At 44.4% G+C, this 20,868-nt stretch overlaps 1 protein-coding gene and 1 long non-coding RNA gene across 2 annotated transcripts; both read right to left on the reverse strand.

Annotated features, from left to right (window-relative positions):
• Positions 1-5,251: 5,251 nt before the first annotated feature.
• On the reverse strand, positions 5,252-6,509 carry LOC117542899 (trace amine-associated receptor 8a-like). Its single transcript, XM_034210770.1, has 2 exons — positions 6,337-6,509; positions 5,252-6,068 (listed from the first exon to the last, which is right to left on the reverse strand). Exons 1-2 carry the CDS (start codon positions 6,507-6,509, stop codon positions 5,252-5,254), a joined length of 990 nt encoding a protein of 329 aa, XP_034066661.1.
• A 12,768-nt stretch (positions 6,510-19,277) lies between these two features.
• On the reverse strand, positions 19,278-19,874 carry LOC117542889. Its single transcript, XR_004568502.1, has 3 exons — positions 19,800-19,874; positions 19,464-19,557; positions 19,278-19,355 (listed from the first exon to the last, which is right to left on the reverse strand). It is a non-coding gene; the product is annotated as an uncharacterized LOC117542889 (long non-coding RNA).
• Between the last annotated feature and the right edge of the window lie 994 nt (positions 19,875-20,868).

The raw sequence follows: 20,868 nt of genomic DNA on the forward strand, positions 1-20,868 counted from the left end.
ATTTGTTGATTTTCTTTATTGGTATTTATTAATTGTATATTATTTATTTAAATGTAGATATAAATGTATAATTTATTTTATTTATATTTGTATTGGTTTTTCAGTTGAATTATACTTAAGGTTCAGGGTAATCAACTGTTAACAAGATACTATTCAAATTACCATTATTTATTTTTTAAAAGTTCAATAAATGGATGTTTTCAAAGTCAATGAATAATCGTATTTAATAATCGTGATATCAATATTGACCAAAAATCAATCGTGATAATGATTTTTGCCTTAATCGAGCAGCCCTAGCGAGGTCCCGATCATCGCTGATTGAAGCTTTAATTCTTATTGTCAGCCTAAATATTATGAATATTTTTCTACATTTAAATCCCTCATTATTGCAACAGACAGTTCATGTACATTTTCATGAGCAATGGTAAAATAAACATGTGTGAGCACTAGGGCTGTGCATCTTCACTGGTCTCACGATTCGATTCGATTACGATTATCCTGTCAACGATTCGATTCAATTCGATATCCCGATGCATCCCGATGCATCACGATTCATACCAATGCGTTGCATCCTCAATTTTCTATATTACTGCACATGGCTTATTTTTCATCAATGCATACATGCAGTAAATACATATGAACTCTCTTTTTATTATTTAGAAAGTGCTTCAGAAATCAATAACATAAATGTCTTGACATTCATTTATAAACCAAAATAAATGAATTGTATAGGTCTAGCCTCCCTATATCTGTGTGTGAAGTTGTTCCATCCTCAAAAACAAAAAAATAATGCTTCTGCAGTCTAGCTGCAGCTTCTAGCAACGGTCTTCTGTTAAAAAAAGGACACTGAATGTCCTGAATGTGGCATCACACACAGGCAGTGGCGGCGGGTCATTAGGGGCAGGTGGGGCACAGCCCCACCTAGTGTCAGAAGAAAGTATTACAAATAATGATTACAAAAAAATACTAAAAAATAAATTAAAAAACATATAAAATATATTTTAAGGTCATGTTTAATAATCTGATTCGTCTGTACATTTCTGTTTTAGTCTGTGTTCTTCTAATTAGTGTCTAGAGTGCCGTTTTGAGCTGTTTAGAGCCATGTGGGACAAAACCCGATCCTGCCCCTCTAAGTGAACGGTGATTGTAAAAACTACACTGCGCATGCTCAGAGTATTTTTCTATTTAATGTGTGTGGCAAAAAAATAATGACCGTAGGGGCATAGTGCTCCCATCCCCACCATACGTCATCTCACATAATTCAGAATTGATTGGCTGTAAGTACTCACGTGTGCAGTGCTGCGAAACGTCACGTGTAGTTTGAAGAGGAGACGAGAGAGCAGCATATAGCTAACATCACCAGCGATTAAAAGAAGTAAAAAACTGAAAGAAAATGAATGAAGTTGACCATTTACTGGAGCACACATTTGAGACACTTAGTATCGGAGAGAAACTGGAGGTAAAGCGCCTCGGTGCCCACCATCCACCGGATTTCCAAATGGTCCAGACTGCGGGAAAAGTTAAATGTGGGTTTAACGCTGAGTGGTTTGCTAAAAAGAAATGGCTAACGGCGAGCATCCAGAAGAATTCCCTCTTTTGCTTTCCTTGCCTGCTTTTTGGTGAAGATCAAGGTACTTGGTCGAGGACAGGTTACAAGGACTTAAAGCATCTTTCGGAGAGGACAATGAAGCATGAGAGCAGCAACAGTCATTTGGAAAATGCCGTAAAATTGGGATTACTTGGAAGGGTGAATGTTGCAGCTCAGATTGACAGCGCCTACAGACGCGGCATTGATTCTCATAATAGGAAGGTGGAAGAAAACAGGTACGTGCTTGGTCGGATCATCACCTGTATTAAACTGTGTGGGAAATGTGAGACAGCACTGCGGGGCCACAACGAGTCGGCGGACTCTCTGAATCCAGGGATATTCAGGTCAATTTTCGAGACAATGTGTGAGGGCGATTCCAGGCTTCAACGGCACTACGAAGCTCAGCTTGTTTTCAAAGGGACATCAAGCACCATACAGAATGAACTCTTGGACTGCATGTATGATGTGTACAGGGAGGAAATAGCCAAGCAAGTGGACAACACATCATTTGTTGCCGTTCAGGCCGACGAGACAACCGATGTCTCCTGTAAATCGCAAATGGTGATTGTGCTGCGATACATTATGCCTGACCTCACAGTTACAGAGCGTTTTTTGGAGTTTGTGGAAGTAAAGGACAAAACTGGTGTAGGTCTCTCTAACAGCATCAAGGCTGTTCTGGAACCCCTGAAGCTGAAAGAAAAGCTAATCGCTCAGACCTATGACGGGGCGGCCGTCATGAGCGGTAACGTGCGCGGGGTACAGACGGTGATGAAGGAGACGTACCCAAACGCTCAGTTTTGTTCACTGCTACGCCCACCAACTGAACCTGACCCTGCAGCAACTGTGTTCAGCAAGGATGAGCATCCTGAAGGTGTTTTTTGCAGATCTAACTGCTTTTTCCACTTTTTTCTCCGGTGCTCCAAAACGTGTTGCAGCTCTTGCAGAGGCAACACAGAGACGCATCCCACGGCCACCGGCTGTGAGATGGAACTTTAAAAGCAGAAACTGTGAACGCGGTTTGGGAGACCCGAGATGCACTACTTCAGTGTATGAAGCATATACGCGCACAACCAGGATGGGATGCGGTCACCATAAGTGAGGCATACGGCCTGTCAAAGAAACTGCGGGACCGAGCATTTATGCAGCTCCTGGAGTTTTTTTCGTTGCTTATGCCAGAAGTGGATGTTCTATACAACACTCTGCAAAAACGAAGCATCGATGCACCTGGGATCAACAGCGCGCTCTGCCGTTTCAAGGAAAATGTTCAGAAAATGAGGCAGAAAACTGATGCATTGGCCGCCACTGCTCATGATGGAACAGACGAGCCAGGCCGACGAGTCAGCAGCACAGCGCCGGTGATGAAGGAGGCTTGTGACACAGTCATCTCACAGGTGGAACAGAGGTTCTCACAGAGTGACCATTTGATCGCTGCAAAGCTTGTTGACAGCTCATTCTTCCCACAGCATGTCCTGTCATTTCCTACACCTGAGCTTGACTGCGCCGTGAAACTGGCCTGCGTTGGGAAACAAGGAGAAGTTGAAGTCTGGGCTGACCACGCTCTACCGCCACAGTGAGCTTCACACTGGAAACACTGCCCTGTCTCTGTTGAAATCCATTCACGAGAACAACTTGGAGGAAACGTTTGCTGAGACTGTTATTTTGGTCAAAATAATAGTGACAACTCCGATGACGACATCCGAGTCAGAGAGGAACTTTTCCACCCTCAAAAGGATAAAGACTTTCACTCGCAACACCATGGGACAGCCGCGACTTAACGCATTGGCCATGCTTTCAATTGAAAGCCAGTTGATCCAGCAACTACAGGACTTCATCCCCAAAGTGATAGACACATTCTGTCAGAGGAAGGACCGCCGTGCCGCTTTTCTTTTCAAGTGAGCCTTCAGCTTTGGTAAGTTCATTTATGTCATATATTTTGTTGATCTTCTGTGTTTTGCCTCTGCTGGATCGATTGATATTGTGACCTCGATGATGAGTGTCTGTGTTTTCCTTATATTTACAGTCTATGGTGTTTTAATGCTAAAGCATTACGGTTGTTGTTATTGTTAAGAATTACTTTGTGATGGTGACCTTTACTCCATGTATGAAGGTGCATTACTATGACATCCCCACGCTGTGTACGTAAATGTATGCGCTCACAGTGTTGCTCCTGTGGTCTTCAGTATGTAATTTGACACTCCCCCTCTCTCTCTCCTCCCCCCCTCTCTCTGTCCCCACTCTCTCTCTCCTCCCTCTCTCTGTCCCCCCCCGACCTCTTTCTGCCCCCCCCCCAGTTTTGTACACCTAGAAACGCCACTGCACACAGGACTTGAGTCTGAACACAGCAGACAACAGGAGTATTTACAACAGCATATACAAACAAAAATAGTGCATGTGGGTGCACACATAAATCCCATGAATGTATGAGATTAAGTTAGCTTCATCATATCTCAGTGATTAAGTGAATAATAAAGTTTCTATCGGGTCACTATCAGCCTGTCACTCATTATTTTCAGGGAGGGGGCGGGGGGAGAGGAGACGTGATCGCGGAAGCTTTTTTCCTCCTGCCTTCACAAACTTTACACACGTATATATCGTCTGAAAATTGCTAGAGGACATTCATACTCTGCAATCCAAGACTTAATTAAATCCACCAAAAACCTGACATGATTGTAACGCGATTATTTTTGAAAAACATAAATCCCTGTGTCTCTGAGCCGCAGCGACACGGAGTGATTCAGAGCGGGTCCTTCTGCTGTTGGTTCTGGACTGGTGTTCTTGTGTTGGTGGATAAAGCAGACTGCTCCGTGTTTGGTGCCGCTGTCACGTCTGTTCCCTGATCTCTGCGTCACCGACCGATTTGATATTAAAGTGACAGAAAAAAAAAACGTTATAGTAAAAGCCGCGGCCGGAAAATCAGGAAGCAACGTTACTACGCTATAACCGATTATCTTCCGTCACTGCATCGAGACCGAATCGTCCACGCCCGCATCGCAATGCATCGTAGAAACGATTATTTTCAACACCCCTAGTGAGCACTCAACAAGATTAATTTTTGTTCTTGTTATATTGTATCATCAGTATGTTGGAGAAACAAATCTGTTATGTGTCAGTAAAACCTTCTCTCCTTTTTCTCTCTCTCTCTCTCTCTCTCTCTCTCTCTCTCTCTCTCTCTCTCTCTCTCTCTCTCTCTCCTCTCTCTCTCTCTCTCTCTCTCTCTCTCACTCACACACACACATACACACACACACACACAGACACGCACACACACACACACACACAGACACGCACACACACAGGCACACACACGACAGCTCTGTCTTTTTGTTTGAAGTTGCACACTCACCTTCTGCCAACGACATACTCAATCAGTCTGTACTGCATATTGTCTACAACATTAACAATTGAACATATCATTACCAGAATACTGGTCAAACTGAAGTCAACACAGTTCAACAAATACTACTTCTTCCACAATGTAATATTTTCCAGTTTTATTTTGTATTAAATTATTTAATATCTTTTAGTTACATATGTTTTACTACATTAAATAATGTCTAATCTTTCTTCAGCCATTACACATTGCATTCTGACTCAGCAACAATAGCAACAGATATGTCCATCTGAACAGAGGTTTTTAGAATATATCTCAACCCCAGCCTGTCATTACAGTATTTTAGAATCACACGAGTAAGACTTAAGTATTTTAAGGGTAACAATGAGCTTGATAGATTTTCTAAACCAGGGGTATAACGAGGCATAAATCAATGGGTTCAGACAGGAGTTAAAATACAGCAACCAGAGTACAATTGAGTTTGAACTATTAGTTTCAATATCCTCACCTATAAGGGATGGAGTGTAATATGGAAAAAAACATATTAGAAATACAAGGACAACAACACCAAGAGTCCTGGCTGCTTTCATCTCAGATTTCTTAACAGTTGCACCAACTGAACGTTGCATAGTGACAGCGATAACATGAGATCTCACGGCTCGAGCCTGAGACACAGCCACCACAAACACTCTCATATACAGAACTATGATAACAGTAATGGGGGAAATAAAGGTAACAACTAAGTCAACAGCTCCTGTGATATTGTTAAGGACAACTACACACTGTCCATGGCAAGAATTCTGTGAATCAGGTTGTCTCAGAAAGTCCTTTAAAATGAGACAATTATAGATAACAGAGCAAATCCAACACAGACAGATGCAGATTTGTGTTCTGTTCAGAGTTACTCTGGTGGTGTAATGTAGAGGGTCACAAATAGCAAAATAACGATCAATGGATATGAGCACCATGTTTCCAACCGTAGAAGAGGTAATGATAAAAGGAACTATATGATACAGAGCACAGATCAGGTCACCCAAGTACCAGCAAGCCTCTGTTAAAAGGATATCAACAGGCATCACAATGAGGCCCACAAGGAAGTCTGAGACAGCCAGGGAGAGGATGAGGAGGTTAGTGGGGGTGTGGAGCTGCCTGGAAAGGAAGAATTTCACCATAAATACAATTATCAATGATAGCTTGTAACAGCAAACAGCACTAAAACACAAAGAAGACATGGACATGCATTTGTTGAGCAGTGCTTGCTTGAACTATTTTGTCACACAACGTCATGTTTGAATATTATATATGTTAAAACAGATTAAATATTATCTGAAACATTAATTAAAAGGAATGCATGGCTAAATCCTGTTACTTTCCAACCATGAACATATACAAGCTTAAGCTGAAAGTTTGTCTGTGCCTGAAGTGGGAGATAGAGATGATGACCAGCAGGTTGAGAGCTGCAGTGATCAGAGCGGTGAAGGACAGCAGGATGTAAGCGAGCAGGACATCTGACTGAGCTGGCGTAGGCTTCCTGCAGGATCTGTTGAAGAGTTGTGGAAAGCAGAGTTCATCCATTTGAGAAGTCTCCATCTGCAGAGAGACGTGTTGAGAAGCTGCTAGGTTCTGGCAAAGCTCTCCGTTATGCAGCTGATATATCTCTTCTCATCTTTCCTGCCCCTACTATTACTTTCTCTCTAGCTAAGACTGAAATCCCTAAGCTCTACTTTGTTTTCTGCAGTCATCTTCATCTCAGTCTTCATCACTTCCATGCAACTTGTTGTTTTCGTAATTCCCGGCATTGACATCATCTTATTTGATTATGGCGGCCACTTTTTCCTTCTCATCAAGAGTGGTTTTACGGTGTAAAGAAACTTAAAAGATTAACATTTTTCTTGAAGTATTGAAACCAAGTGGGCCATGCTGATAAGTTACATTGTGGGAGTGGCTCCTCAGAGTTATGGTCAAAGGATCAATGAAGCCAACTTGCTTCTAGACAATGGATTAGGTTATTTAGCCTTTTGGGCCTGGTTGTTCCAGGGTTATTTTGAAACAAAAACGACATACTGTAAAGACAAGAGATTGGGAAGGCCAATGATATTGACTGTTTGTTCGCCTCAAGAAAGGTCTGGCAGCCCCCAGATGACTCAAGAAAGGGACACAGGGTTTCAGAGTGTTCAGCTCAGGAGGAGAGCTGCTGATATCCTTTTACTGTCAGGCACTTTGAAGGGCTCCCAAACACATCCAACATGTTGTCGATGGATAATGAAAAGTTGGAAGATTATAGGGAAGCTTTAACCATATCCCAATATATATATATATATAATATCACAGCGCCAGGTATGGATGAGATTTGCCAAGCAATATTGAGGCGAGACACCCCAGGTGAATAGCGTACATGTTTTAACTTAAAGGTATCAGCTAGAAATTTCTCCAGTTAATTACTTACAATAAGGCAATTGTCTTTTGTATTACAAGTTTTCTGAAATAGCATGTTTAAATATGCAAATTATCCATTATCTCATTAAATATGCACATATTTTAACACATTTCAGGAATCGAAATCTGAACTTTGGATATAGCCAGATTCAAAATTCTTGTTTCATTTTGTAGTCATATTAGTATCTAAGGCTTTTACAGAAGGGATATTGGATATCTCTTTTTATCACTCCATAAATCAGAAAATACTGTCAACAGCCCTAAAATATCCATTTTTGCCATGTTTTTAGGTATACAATGTTGTATAATTCAGGCTATGAATTATATATGAACAAACCCTTCTGTAAAAGCCTTCATAATATTGATAGGAATATAACTGGAAGGTTTGGTGTATGTAAGTGCTACTGAAGTTGAAATTTCGAACTCAGAGTAGGAGAAAAAACTCATTTTGAGAAAACGACCTTTAAAGATTGCAGTGAGGCGATAGCTAAACCCTCCTGTTCTTTGGATGACAGCTTGCGTATCGACGCAGTCCGTGAAGGTATTTCATGTTCAGGGTCATTTTTTTTTATATATAACCTTGCTTCGTGCAAGTGACAATTGTTGTCGTCTTCTCTGTGAACGTTTTTTTCGCCGTTCTTTTGGCATTTTGAGATTTCAATTTCTAGCTGAAAGCTAACCAGGAAGTGTTTTAGCACACCACGTGACGCATCTGAACGAATCACGTTGTCAGAAATTGACACCAGCCAATGAGATTTCGTTTCTTGGTTTAAGACCCCTTTGTGCTTTCACGATTGGTTGCTGATACAAAGGAAATGACCATATTTGGATCCGATGAGATTGTGCAGGAGAGACGGAGCTTTCCAGCGATACCTCTGTTGACATGGTGCACACAGCGGTCGCGGTACTTTATGTTACGTTAGAATGCTAACTTTTGGTGAATTTAGGAGAAATCTACAGACGCAAATAGACAAACTATAGTAAAATAAACACTTAAATGTGTATTTTGTACGTTTTCCTTCCAAAAGCCTGAAAGAAAACATGTTATGGAATCAAAATAGCACAAAATCTCAAAATTGACCAGTACTTGAAAAACGATGTTTTTGCCTGCCGTGTCTCGCCTTAAAGGATCTAGACGAGTGGTTCTCAACTGGTGGGTTGTGACCCAAAAGTGGGTCGCAGATGTGTAAGTGAAGAAAAATAAAAGTTGGAAACATTTTTTATTTTGAAGGCCCGATTTTCTAACGCATTCATTAGCCGTTGGACTGGAAGTACCGGAGACCATAAATGGTTTTGAAAACTTCTGTCTCGTTTTTTTGTTTGTTTATGTATTTAAAGGACAGTGCACATGTGGCAGCGGGGTGGGGTTAGGGCGCTGGCTGCTGGAGTGAAGGGAGTGGCTCGCCTGACGCCAGACAGCTGATCGGAATCAGGTAATCAGTGCCGGAATAAAAGCATGTCGTAACCTGGTTCTGGGCTGTTTTGCAGTAGGCGGGATCCTGGAAGGTGGCAAAAGGACCTGTGAAGGTTGCCACGCGGGCAACGTTGGAAACCCGTGGATACTTTTGTTTGGAGCTAATAAACGCCTGTGTTACATGAACCTGCTCTTTCCGTCCATATTTGAACCCTGTGTCAGCGGAGAGGCTCACAGTGGCGCCTGAACAGGGACATCATGGCGGAAGGAGAAACCCCGCTGGGGCAGGCCCTCCAACGTCTCGCTCACATGCAGGAGACCACCACAGCATTACAGCGACAGCAGAGCGAGGCTCTGCTCGGGATCGCCTCGAGCCAGCGCGAGGACCGGGCTCTCCTACGGGAGCTGCTGCAGCGTCCGACCGCTCGGGAGGCCGATCCCGCGACCAACCCGGCCCGACCGCCGTCAATTGCCCTCCAGAAGTTGACGGCAGAGGATGATCCGGAGGCATACCTGGACATCTTTGAGGGCACAGCGGCGGCGTGCAGGTGGCCGGAGGAGGAGTGGGCAGCGCGGTTATTGCCTCTGCTATCTGGGGGTGCGCAGCTAGCCGCCCACAGCCGGCATCTGAGGAAGGCCATACTGGACCGGCTTGGCAGCACGCCAGAGGGACATCGCCGCCGGTTCCGGGCCCTCCCCTTCGAGGACGCTGACCGGCCCTTCTCCTACGCGCAGCGGCTCCTGGATGCAGCGAGCCGCTGGCTCCAGCCGGGGGTGCGCTCCGCTGAGGAAGTCGTCGGGCAGGTGGCGCTGGAGCAGTTAATTGCCGGCCTGCCATCTTCGACGGCGAATTGGGTCCAGTGCCATCGCCCCGCCAACCTGGAAGCAGCCGTCGTCCTCGCGGAGGACCACCTCTCGCTTCCCCGGCGGAGCATGAAAGAGGAGCCCCGACCACCAGCTGTTTCAGCGGGCCGACCCGTCCCAGCCCCGAGGAGGAGGTTTCCGGGAGCAGCTGCCCTTCCCTCCCCACCACCACACGGCTCCAACCCCGCAGCCCCGACACTTTCCCCCCAAGCCGTACCTTACCCTCCTGTTTTTGGGAGAAATGACCCCTTAAATTAGGACTTCTGGTGATGTAATGGCGCGTTTCCAGTGCAGCGCGGAGCTCGCTGTAATGCTGCGTTCAGACCGGACGCGATGCGAATATTCGCTTCGCTCTAAACGCTCCTATCGCATCGCTCTAGTCGCTCGAGTTTCACCGCGGCTGCCAGCTGTGTTTACTCGCATCATTCAAACAAGACGCGCTGGCTCGGGAACTACAACTACAACAAAATGAACATATTTTACCGTGATTAAATTGTAATACACGTTTCTAAATGATGCCGACGTAACAACATACTGATACCGGTTAGTAAAAACCATGAATTAATGCTTTGACAAGTCTGCAGACAGACGGCAGGCGAAAAACCTTTTTTAGAATGCTTGGCTAAGCTAACGTTATGTTCCGACCGTCCACACTCACAACAACGGCCTATACAGACATAAATAAACCAGCGACTGTATTCTCCATGACACAGACAGTCTGTGGTTTGTACTTGTTTAACTTTTGTCTAGTTTCTGAACAGATCGTATCTGTCCCCGCCCGGCTGTTTGAAGAGCAAGCATGCAACAAAAGATAGCATTTACCTGTTTGTATCGTTTGCATCCAGCTAGCCTTGTTGATACGTTTTGTCTTTTTCACGAGCTTGCTGTGATATATACAAATCGGGTTGGTCCGGTCCAAGGTCTTTAAGTATCAATTTATCTCCCAAACTTCTCCTTTCGAAAGGATTGGAGAGTAGCTCTTGCACGGAATTGGGTGCGGACCGAGGTCCGGCGACTCCACCTGCACACCATTCTAAATACTGCGTCACCTTGGTCACTCTCGAGTCTAAAAAACAACTCACGTCACGTAAGCAACGTGGGCGCCAACGCGAGCGCCCTCGTGACCAAAATATTTGACGGCGCTGATTGGCTGAAATTATGTTTCGGCGGCACAGTTTACTATTGAGACTTTTGCATCGTGCTGGTTGCTGCTGTTTGTCTCGGGGGCTCCGCCCGGTAATGATAAACTAATGCCACTAAGGCCAGGCAGGAAACACAATTTTAAACGAGATTTTATTGTAGATTATACATTTTACTGATACCAATTGTATGATATTTACCTTGTTCATTAAAAATAAAAATATTAAATATATATTTTTTTTAAATATATATTTTTTTAATATATATTTTTTTTATTTAATTTTTTTTTGAATTTTTTTTTTTTAATGTGGGAAGAGGTGGGGCGGCGCTCCTAGCGCCCCTATGGGCCGGCCGCCACTGGACGTACCGTATACCGGTATGTATACAGGGGGGTACACACCAGGCTCTGATGGACACGGGCTGTAATCAGACGATGATCCATCAGCGCTTGGTTCGGCCTGGGGCATTGATTGAAGCATCGTGGGTGAAGGTGAGGTGTGTGCATGGGGATATTCACCAGTACCCGGAGGTGACGCTGGACATTTCTTATAAGGGGAAAAAGCATAGAGTCAGGGCTGGAGTTAGCACTCGCCTTACGCACCCCCTGATTTTGGGAACGAATTGGCCGGGGTTTGCTAAGCTAGCGGGGGCTATGGGGGTGCGTTCACGGACAGCAGGGAAATGTGAGTTGTGTGCGGTGTTTAGTGGAGAGTCGGAGGCGGCTGACGACGTCGAGGGGGAAACTGACTCGGAGGTGGCCGCGGAGGCCCCTCTGGACCCGCTGGTGTTTCCCATGGAGGATTTCCCCCTCGAACAATCGAGGGACGAGACCCTTCAGCACGCCTTCGGCCAGGTGGTGAGTATTGATGGCTCCCAGCTACACCCAAACGCAGCACTCACTCACCCACACTTTACGGTGGTTAGGGACAGGCTGTATCGTGTAAGCCGTGACACACAGACAGGAGAGATTGTCACTACCCGATCTGCAGCTCTGCCCGATCTGCAGTGCGCATGTGCGAGATGGTCCGCCATATTGGACAACTCCGGACGGCAACCCAAGATGGACACTTGACACAGTGGCTTTTAGCAAAGCTCAAAAATAAAACGAGAGAGAGATGAGTTATTGTTATTACGACGTGACTTCACTATTATTTAACAACTCTTTTTATTGGGTTCTTTTATTTGGGGTTAAGTACATTGTCAGAATAAATGAGACATGGATTTAACTTCTGTTAGACAGCCATATGCCATACATTTTTGCACACATTCACAGTAAATATGTATTCAGTATGATAGCTGTCTAACAGAAGTTACATTAATTTCTATAATGTTGCTTTATGTGTAATTTTAGTTTGCAAACGAAAAATACTGTATTGGTCTAATTATTTATAATTTACAAACCTATTGCAATAAAGTGAAGAAATGGAGAAGATACCACAAATGTGAACAAATATGTTTGGGTGAGGTTAAAAGAATGTCCCTTTATTTTGTGTCCATGTGGTAATAAAGAACGTGTGTGCTGTTGAAAGAATTCAAAACACTTGAACTTGTAAAAACAGGGATTTATCATTGCCAGGAAAAAGGATTACTTTATTATTATGATATTACACAGAAATGCAGAAATGACTTGGACTGCAAGCAAATAGAAAATCTTCCTCAGGATAGAAAGTCTGCTCTGCCGGATTTGGAAGCCCCTTAGATAGTCACAGACTCACCAAAATCACACTGGTGCTTGCTGTTCCCCTCTAGTTTATGCTCACCAAAGCATTTTACTTTGGGCCTAGCATTTTACTAGAGGGGAACAGCAAGCACCAGTGTGATTTTGGTGAGTCTGTGACTATCCTGGCCAAAATTACAGGGGGCGCTTCAAAATCCGGCAGCTCTAACAACTGCACTGCCGGATATGGAAGCCCCTCTTTATTTTTTCACCTGCAGGGCCCAGAGTGAAATGCTTTTGTGAGCACAAACTAGAGGGGAACAGCAAGCACCAGTGTGATTTTGGTGAGTCTGTGACTATCCTGGAGAAAGATATAGGGGGGGGTTCCAAATCCAGCAGCACCAACACCTGATCTGCCGGATTTTGAAGCCCCTCTTTAGTTTTTCACTTGCAGGGCCCAGAGTGAAATGCTTTTGTGAGCATAAACTAGAGAGGAACAGGCAACACCAGTGTGATTTTGGTGACATTGTGACTATCCTGGCCAGAATTACAGGGGGCGCTTCAAAATCCGGCAGCTCTAGCATATATAAGATATAGGGGGGGTTCCAAATCCGGCAGGAGAAATACCTTCTCTGAACATGTAGAGAACAGTGCAGATCTTCCTTATTGACACCAATAATACACTTTGTTTTAGGGCACCTTTCAAAGCATTCAATGTCACCTTAAAATACAATTTAAAAAAAATATGAGTGGCATTACAATACAAACATGTGTTGAGTAGGGATATATAAAAATGATATTCAAAGGAGCAATTCAAGTGAGTGAAGCCAGTTTGAACACATTATCTTTTAGGCTTGATTGAAAATAACACAGTGTCTGACATGATCATGTGATATAATTAGGGCTGTCAAATGATTACAAATTTTAATCAGATTAATCACAGCTTAAAAATTAATTAATCATGATTAATCACCATTCGAACTATGTCCAAAATATGCCATTTATTTATGCATATTGTTGTGGGAATGGAAAGATAAATGAAAGAAGGCGGATATATCCATTTAACATACAGTATCTATGTTTATTATAACATTTTTCTGCGTGTCAAAATGAAAGACAACCCACACACCTATCAATCATCAAACCGTGGGGTCTTAATTCATTACGTGTTGATTTCTATCAACGGGGGAGTACTTCAGGAAAGTCGACAGAGGGGGGGGGGGGGGGGGCTAGTGGAGTACTTCAGGAAAGTCGACGGGGGGGGGGCGGGCGGCTAGTGGAGTACTTCGTGACCACAGAGTGTGAAGGTTGTGATCAGCTGTTTTAGCGCAGTTCTCCAGTGGGAGGGGGGGGGGGGAAGTCTCCCTCCGTAGCCGGTTGGCGTAGTTTTGGCACAATTCCGTTGTACAGACCGACGTTAACAGCAGCCCTGTCTGTGCACACGGAGACCGACTCTGTCGTCCGGTGATCTAACCGCCTTCTGGAAAAGCTTCACAAGTACGTCGGTACGCAAATGCGCTTTGTGACACAAGTGACGGTACGCATTTCAGAGAGATTACGCACATAACCTGCGTACCACTTATGTGCACCCAGGGCCGCCCCTGGCCAATTTGGGGCCCCAAGCGACATTGTGAGATGAGGCCCCCCCCCAACCGATAGGAGTGAAAAAATTTGTTTTGGAAACAAAGTAGGCTACTTTGCAAATATAATTCCTGTTCATTATTATTATCAACACAGTTACTTTTTTATACAGTGAGGTAAATGGTAAATGTGCATGTATGTCGTTCAGTGTGCGTTTACAGGTGAATACGTCTGCATTTCCTGACAAATACTAGCCTCACAAAGATTAAAATATAATGAATGCAAATAAACTACTTCTACTAATAATGATAATCATAATCAATTCAATAATATAAATACTATATTATAATATAGTTGTAATATAGTCGAGACAAAACATGCTTATGACATGCTCAAAAACTGATATTTCTAGTTCCCTCTGTCAGCAATGTATCAACAACTACACACACATTTCTATCAGTATTTCTCTGTGTTGTGGTTGACATGATGATGACTGTTAGGAGTTAAGGGGAGAGGCTGAGCATCACCATGAAATGTGCAAATTGACATAAAAATGAATAAGAGGGGAACAAATGCTCCATGTTTTTTTAGCCAGACAGTTTATCACTCTTCCTCCTGTACATTAGCAGATAAAAGGCATAACATACTTGAATGGTAAATAAAGAATGCTGGAAATAACTGCATCTCCATTAGCCTATATGCTCTGCAGAGACTGCCTTCTTCTAGTCGTGAATTGCAGCTGATGTTTTAATATGGCAATTGGCAATTTGACTTATACAACATTTGCAAGTTGTACATTTGACTCATACAATAACCCACCTTCGAGTGATGCTCTAGTTTCTTTATGTTTTAGTTTTTTCCCCTCTTGTTTGCGCCGGACTGAAACTGTCTTTTCACCGACATCTCTTCACCTGCACTAGTGGCCGTATCAAAGCCGTGATTGGTCAGATGTTGATTCATTGCAACGGTGTCGGGTTACAGACGTGCTCCCCTTGTCACCTCTCACTCTCGCGGGGGGGGGGGGGGGGGGGGGGAGGGGGCGGAGAACTGAGCGGAGAACTGCGCACAGCAGCTGAGGCCCTCTGGGCGGGGCCCGCTGCGCAAGGCGGGGCCCCATGCAGCCTGCGTGATTGGCCTGTAGGGAGGGGCGGCCCTGTGTGCACCCCTGTACTACAGCAAAAGTATTCTCCGTCGGGACTTCCTGCAACAACACCACGCCGTTATCAAAGATGTTCTATTGAGAAGACGATCACTACGTGACAAAAGTTTTCAAAACCGTGGCTACTGAAATCAATCTTACTAACTGCTGTCTGTGCAATTTACTCCGTGCGAGTTGGCAGACTTTATTTAGCTTCCTTTAACATCATTTTTCATGGTGGGGCTAAGCCATTTCTTGGTATGAGTGTAGCCTACCCCAGCCATACCCTGGCGCTGCCACTGGTGGCACGTATGGGGCGGGCCATTCTGCATATGCGTTAAATATTTTAACGCAATTAATTCAAAAAATTAATTACCGCCGTTAACGCGATCATTTTGACAGCACTAGATATAATTACTGTTATATCATTGCTTACTATTCGTGGTTATCAGACACTTAAACAACAGAGAAGGTTTTAAGAAATAGGACTATTGACAAATCACATATTATCCTGTCATTGTCTGTTCTGTAGGAAGGAGGAATATAACAGAGTGGGACTGCACTCAAAAACGGAAGTTTGTTCCAATACGAAGATTGTGACTATCTGAAAAGTGTCCTTAAAACGAGCCTCCTCGCAATTGTATGCACATTATTTATTCAGTCGTTTGCTGTTTAATCTGATGGGAAATATATCATTCAAAAGAGAGAGAAAAGCTTTTTAAACTAGACTCGATACAGGCGATGACGTCACGTTTGCGCGTCCCCGCGAACAGGGCTTCAGGGCCAATCCCAAACCACTCCCTCGACCCTCCCCCTCCATGACGGAGTGAACTCCGTCTGTAGGCACACTCACAGCTGAATGAAGTTCCCTCCATTAGGGGTTAAGGGTATAAATACAGCGGCAAGCTTTGGGACGGCCTCCCCTCTCTGCGCAGGAAACGGAAACGGACGTCATGGTGTCCAACTCACATCTCCATCTGTCGGCTGCATTGACCTGCGTTGCTATCTGTCGCCTGTTAGCGGGTGCAATGGCAAGATCCAACAGAAGGCGCAGAAGGTTGAGGCGCATTTTAGCGATGTGTCAGTGGCAGGTAAACATTTCAATATTGCTAATACAACAATTATCTTCACTTTATTTCTTATATAGTAGCCTATGAACTTTGTATGTGTAATACAAATAGATATTTAGATATATTGTGATATACATTCATTTATTCTTTCCTTATAAGCTATACGTGTATATCTGTATAGTGTCTGTAGAATTCCAACACAGAGAAATGTTGTCAGTAGTTTATAGAATAAAAAAGGAAAGGTTCATTTGACTTGGTCTCAGAATTGTTTACAGAGCTGTGTGTGTGTGTGTGTGTGTGTGTGTGTGTGTGTGTGTGTGTGTGTGTGTGTGTGTGTGTGTGTGTGTGTGTGTGTGTGTGTGTGTGTGTGTGTGTGTGTGTGTGTGTGTGTGTGTGTGTGTGTGTGTGTGTGTGTGTGTGTGTGTGTGTGTGTGTGTGTGTGGTGTGTGTGTGTGTGGTGTGTGTGGTGTGTGTGTGTGTGTGTGTGTGTGTGTGTGTGTGTGTGTGTGTGTGTGTGTGTGTGTGTGTGGTGTGTGTGTGTGTGTGTGTGTGTGTGTGTGTGTGTGTGTGTGTGTGTGTGGTGTGTGTGTGTGTGTGTGTGTGGTGTGTGTGTGTGTGTGTGTGTGGGTGTGTGTGTGTGTGTGTGTGTGTGTGTGTGTGTGTGTGTGTGTGTGTGTGTGTGTGTGTGTGTGTGTGTGTGTGTGGTTATAGTTATTGAACAATACTGTGTCCTGTGTTTGTCTTTTACAGGGGGGCAAAGGTCTTTACATGCAGCTCAATGCCACTGCCCCAATTCTCGCCGTGTATGCCAACCCTGAAGCCTGTCTAAAGAAGGACTTTAGAGTTAAGCGATCTAGTGTGGTGTATTTAGTGCAGATGCTTTCCTCCCCAAAGGACCACGGATGGGGACAAGACATCGAGGTGCTTGTTCTCCTCTACAGCTTGGCCCATGGACTATCACTCTCTGTGGTGGGTTCAGCATTCGGGATTCCCAAATCGATGGTCCACAGGATCATCAAACACGTCACCGGGAAGATAAAGGCCAACCTGAAGACCCTCATTTCCCTGCCAACCCCAGATGAGCTGCCAGAGATTGCAGATGGCTTCTGTCAGCTTGCAAAGAGTCCTGCATTTCACCGTGCTGCTGGTGCGATTGATGGATGCCATATTCGCATCAAACCTCCAGGAAACGAGTACCACAAGGAGTACATCGATTACAAGCTGTTTCCTTCCATCCAGATGCAGGCCATCTGTGACTCAACTGGGAGATTCCTGGATGTCTTCATCGGCTATCCAGGCTCCGTTCATGATGCCAGAGTACTGCGAAACAGCCCCATCTTCTGCCAGGCACTGTTTCCCCCAGCTGGTTGGTTCCTCCTTGGGGACGGTGGTTATCCCTGCCTGGAAAAACCAGTGGGATTATTCACACCCTACAAGGTCCCTCGCGGCCAGGTGCAGGCCAGATTCAACAGGCATCATGCCAGGGCTCGGTCTGTGGTGGAAAGAGCATTTGGAAGGATGAAGGCTCGCTGGAGGGCCACCCTTTTCAAAGCGCTGGAGGTCAGTCCAAGCTTTGCCCCTGACATCATTGCATGTTGTGCATTTCTGCACAATCTGTGCATAGACATGAACGATGTCCTTGAGGATGCTGAAGCCTTCCCCGCTGAAGATGGGGACCAGAGTCCTCCCCCTGCCGCAGCATGTGGACAGGAAAGTCCTGGACACCACCTAAGGAACAGGATTGCTGCACAACTCTCTGCTCCTGTCCAAATGGCACCACACCTGAGAGAGCACGATTACATCTAATGAACTTTGTTTTATTTTGGAAAAACGTGGTTGTCTGTTAACTTGTGTTTTTGAAATGATGTGCACACATACCTGATTTAATTTTGTTTGTTTTAGTGAGCTCCACTTCTCACTTTAGAGAAAAGAGGTGAAATAAAATAAACCTGTGCACCGTTGATTTCAAGCTTGGTTTTCCTGAATTGTCTTTCTGCATAATCCCAAATTGGAGACAAATGTCCTTACCTCTTGGATCATTCAATCACGAGCACAGAGCAAAGGTTCAGAAAATGAACACAGGTCTTCTAATACAATCACTTTTGTTTTTGAGTGAAACTCTGCAAATGGTTTGACATGAGCAATTAAGACCGTAAATGTCATGTATATTTTAATGCCTTATACCTATGAAGCGCACAGACATATCTTTATTTAAAATGCTGATATTCAGGGTTAATCTTCAGACTTTGGAAAAAACACTTTAGTTCCGTGCACAACATTACTTTGTGCAAAACTTTTCCTTCTACATTATGAAACCCACACAGAACAATGTAGCCATCTAACAATCAAGCAAACGCAATGTCACCTTCATCACCCGTCTACCTGTATTTACTATATCCCATACAATATTGAAGACATGAAGGACAGTACGTTCAATTAGGTTTATTGTCTTCCAAATAAATAATACAAGCGAACAAAAACAAGTCTTTTAAGTAACATCAATAATCAACATAGAAATGGCCAATGGTGGGGGGGAAAAAATAAATCACATTTTGTCGACCATTTTTTCGAACAGGGTTAGAAATGTATCTGAGTGCTGCATTATTTCTCTGTGGCGTTCGTCCTCTTTTTCTGCCTCGCGTTCTAGGCACTCCAGCACTCCCATAGCACCTTTTCTTTTTTGGGGGGGGGGGGCTGCTGGGTGGTTCCAGCCTCAGACAGTGATGAGGGTGGTGAGGGGTCTGGATCATCAGCCACATTTGGGGGGGGGAAGGAAGAGGAGCAGGAAGCAGCCTCCGGATCAAAGAGGATTGTGGGGTTTGCCAAGGCTGAGGCAACAAGGACAGGAGGACTAATTGAAGGCCTTGCACCTATGGCCTCATCCATGGCCATGAAGAAGGGCCATGTTGCAGGGGTTTCTTCCCCCTGATCAATCCCTGTTCCAGTCATTGGCCTTTTAAGTTCCTATTGCAAACAAATGCATGTTAGAAATCTTTGTTCAGCTTTTTCTAAAACAAACATGTTTTACAATAACAATACACCATTTACCTTGTATTTCTTTTTTAGGTTCTCCCATTTCTTGGAGGCCTGTTTGTGAGACACATGTTGCCCAAGGTCCAATTCCTTAATGATTGACCTGTTATCATAGAATATTTAAACAATATATATTGGTGTTAAGGCAATGACTCACAGTGCACATTCATTACTTTCATTGCACAAAATATGAATTGAGTGCATAACTCACTCCCATGCTTCTTTGGCAGCATTGCGTTTTTTGCAGAACAGGTCATCCTTTTCCATTCTTAAAGCAATAAGTGCCTTGGTTTTTACCACAGTCCCTGAAATTACAAATCACACTTAAGTTTAAACCGATTTCGTAAGTGAATGGATACATGAATTGACACATGTGTTGTTAGTTTGATTCCGATTTAGATTTGTACATCTTCAAAATAAAAATCGAATGTAATCTTGGCAAATCAAATTAACACGTGTAGATTTATAAATACATGTTCACAAAGGCATGTTTTAGTTAAGGCAACGTATTATTTATCGTTTAAAAAAATAACCACATGGAACTCACATTTGTATGACGTTGTTTCCTCCATGCCCGAAAAACGGTTGCACACCTGTGGAGTGAGATTATCAAGCCTGCATCCATGTAAACTCGCTGTCGGAGGCTTTTATAACCCACTACGCCTCCGCCCTGATTGCTTTGGACCAGCCCTCAATATGGCGGACCCTTCACGTGAACGCGCAAACGGAGGGGTAGGGTGTAGGGGTAGGGTGTAGGGGGCGGTTTGGGAATGGGCCTCAATCTACGGCAAGGCTTCAATCTACGGCACAACACCGGCCATCCCCAGAGCGCCTTTGCGCCCCTTACCATTGATTGAGGTGCCTTTTGAGAGAGTTGGTATGGACCTCATCGGGCCATTAGACCGGAGTGCACGGGGATATCGCTTTGTACTAGTCCTAGTGGATTATGCAACGCGATATCCCGAAGCAGTGCCGCTGCGTAATATCTCTGCAAAGAGCGTCGCGCAGGCACTGTTTCACATTATCTCCCGAGTCGGGATCCCGAAAGAGATCCTGACTGACCAGGGCACACAGTTTATGTCACGCACACTACGCGAGCTGTATGAACTACTGGGCGTCCATTCAATACGGACTAGTGTTTACCATCCGCAGACCGACGGCCTAGTGGAACGGTTTAACAAAACACTAAAGAACATGGTTCGTAAATTCGTTCACGAAGATAGTCGTAATTGGGATAAATGGCTAGATCCTCTGTTGTTTGCAGTGCGGGAGGTGCCCCAGTCCTCCACGGGATTTTCTCCCTTTGAGCTGTTATTTGGTAGGAAGCCCCGGGGTGTTTTGGACCTAGTTAAGGAAAACTGGGAGGAGGGTCCAAGCACCAGTAAAAACGAAATACAGTACGTTATGGACCTGCGAGCAAAACTCCACTCACTGGGGCAGATATCACGGGAGAATTTGCTCCAGGCTCAGGAACGTCAGCAGCGCCTGTACAACAGAGGGTCGAAACTGAGACAATTTTCACCGGGAGATAAAGTGCTTGTATTACTCCCATCCTCTAGCTCTAAACTACTCGCCAAGTGGCAAGGACCCTTCGTGGTCACACGACGAGTGGGGGA

Source organism: Gymnodraco acuticeps, unplaced genomic scaffold (assembly GCF_902827175.1).
Source record: "Gymnodraco acuticeps unplaced genomic scaffold, fGymAcu1.1, whole genome shotgun sequence".
Classification (NCBI taxonomy): Eukaryota; Metazoa; Chordata; class Actinopteri; order Perciformes; family Bathydraconidae; genus Gymnodraco; species Gymnodraco acuticeps.

Coding starts and splice junctions, on each gene's coding strand:
- LOC117542899 (XM_034210770.1), bottom strand. CDS start 6,509: ATGGAGACTTCTCAAATGGATGAACTCTGCTTTCCACAACTCTTCAAC. Junction 6,069..6,336: donor ATCTCTATCTCCCACTTCAG/GCACAGACAAAC, acceptor CTTCCTTTCCAG/GCAGCTCCACACCCCCACTA.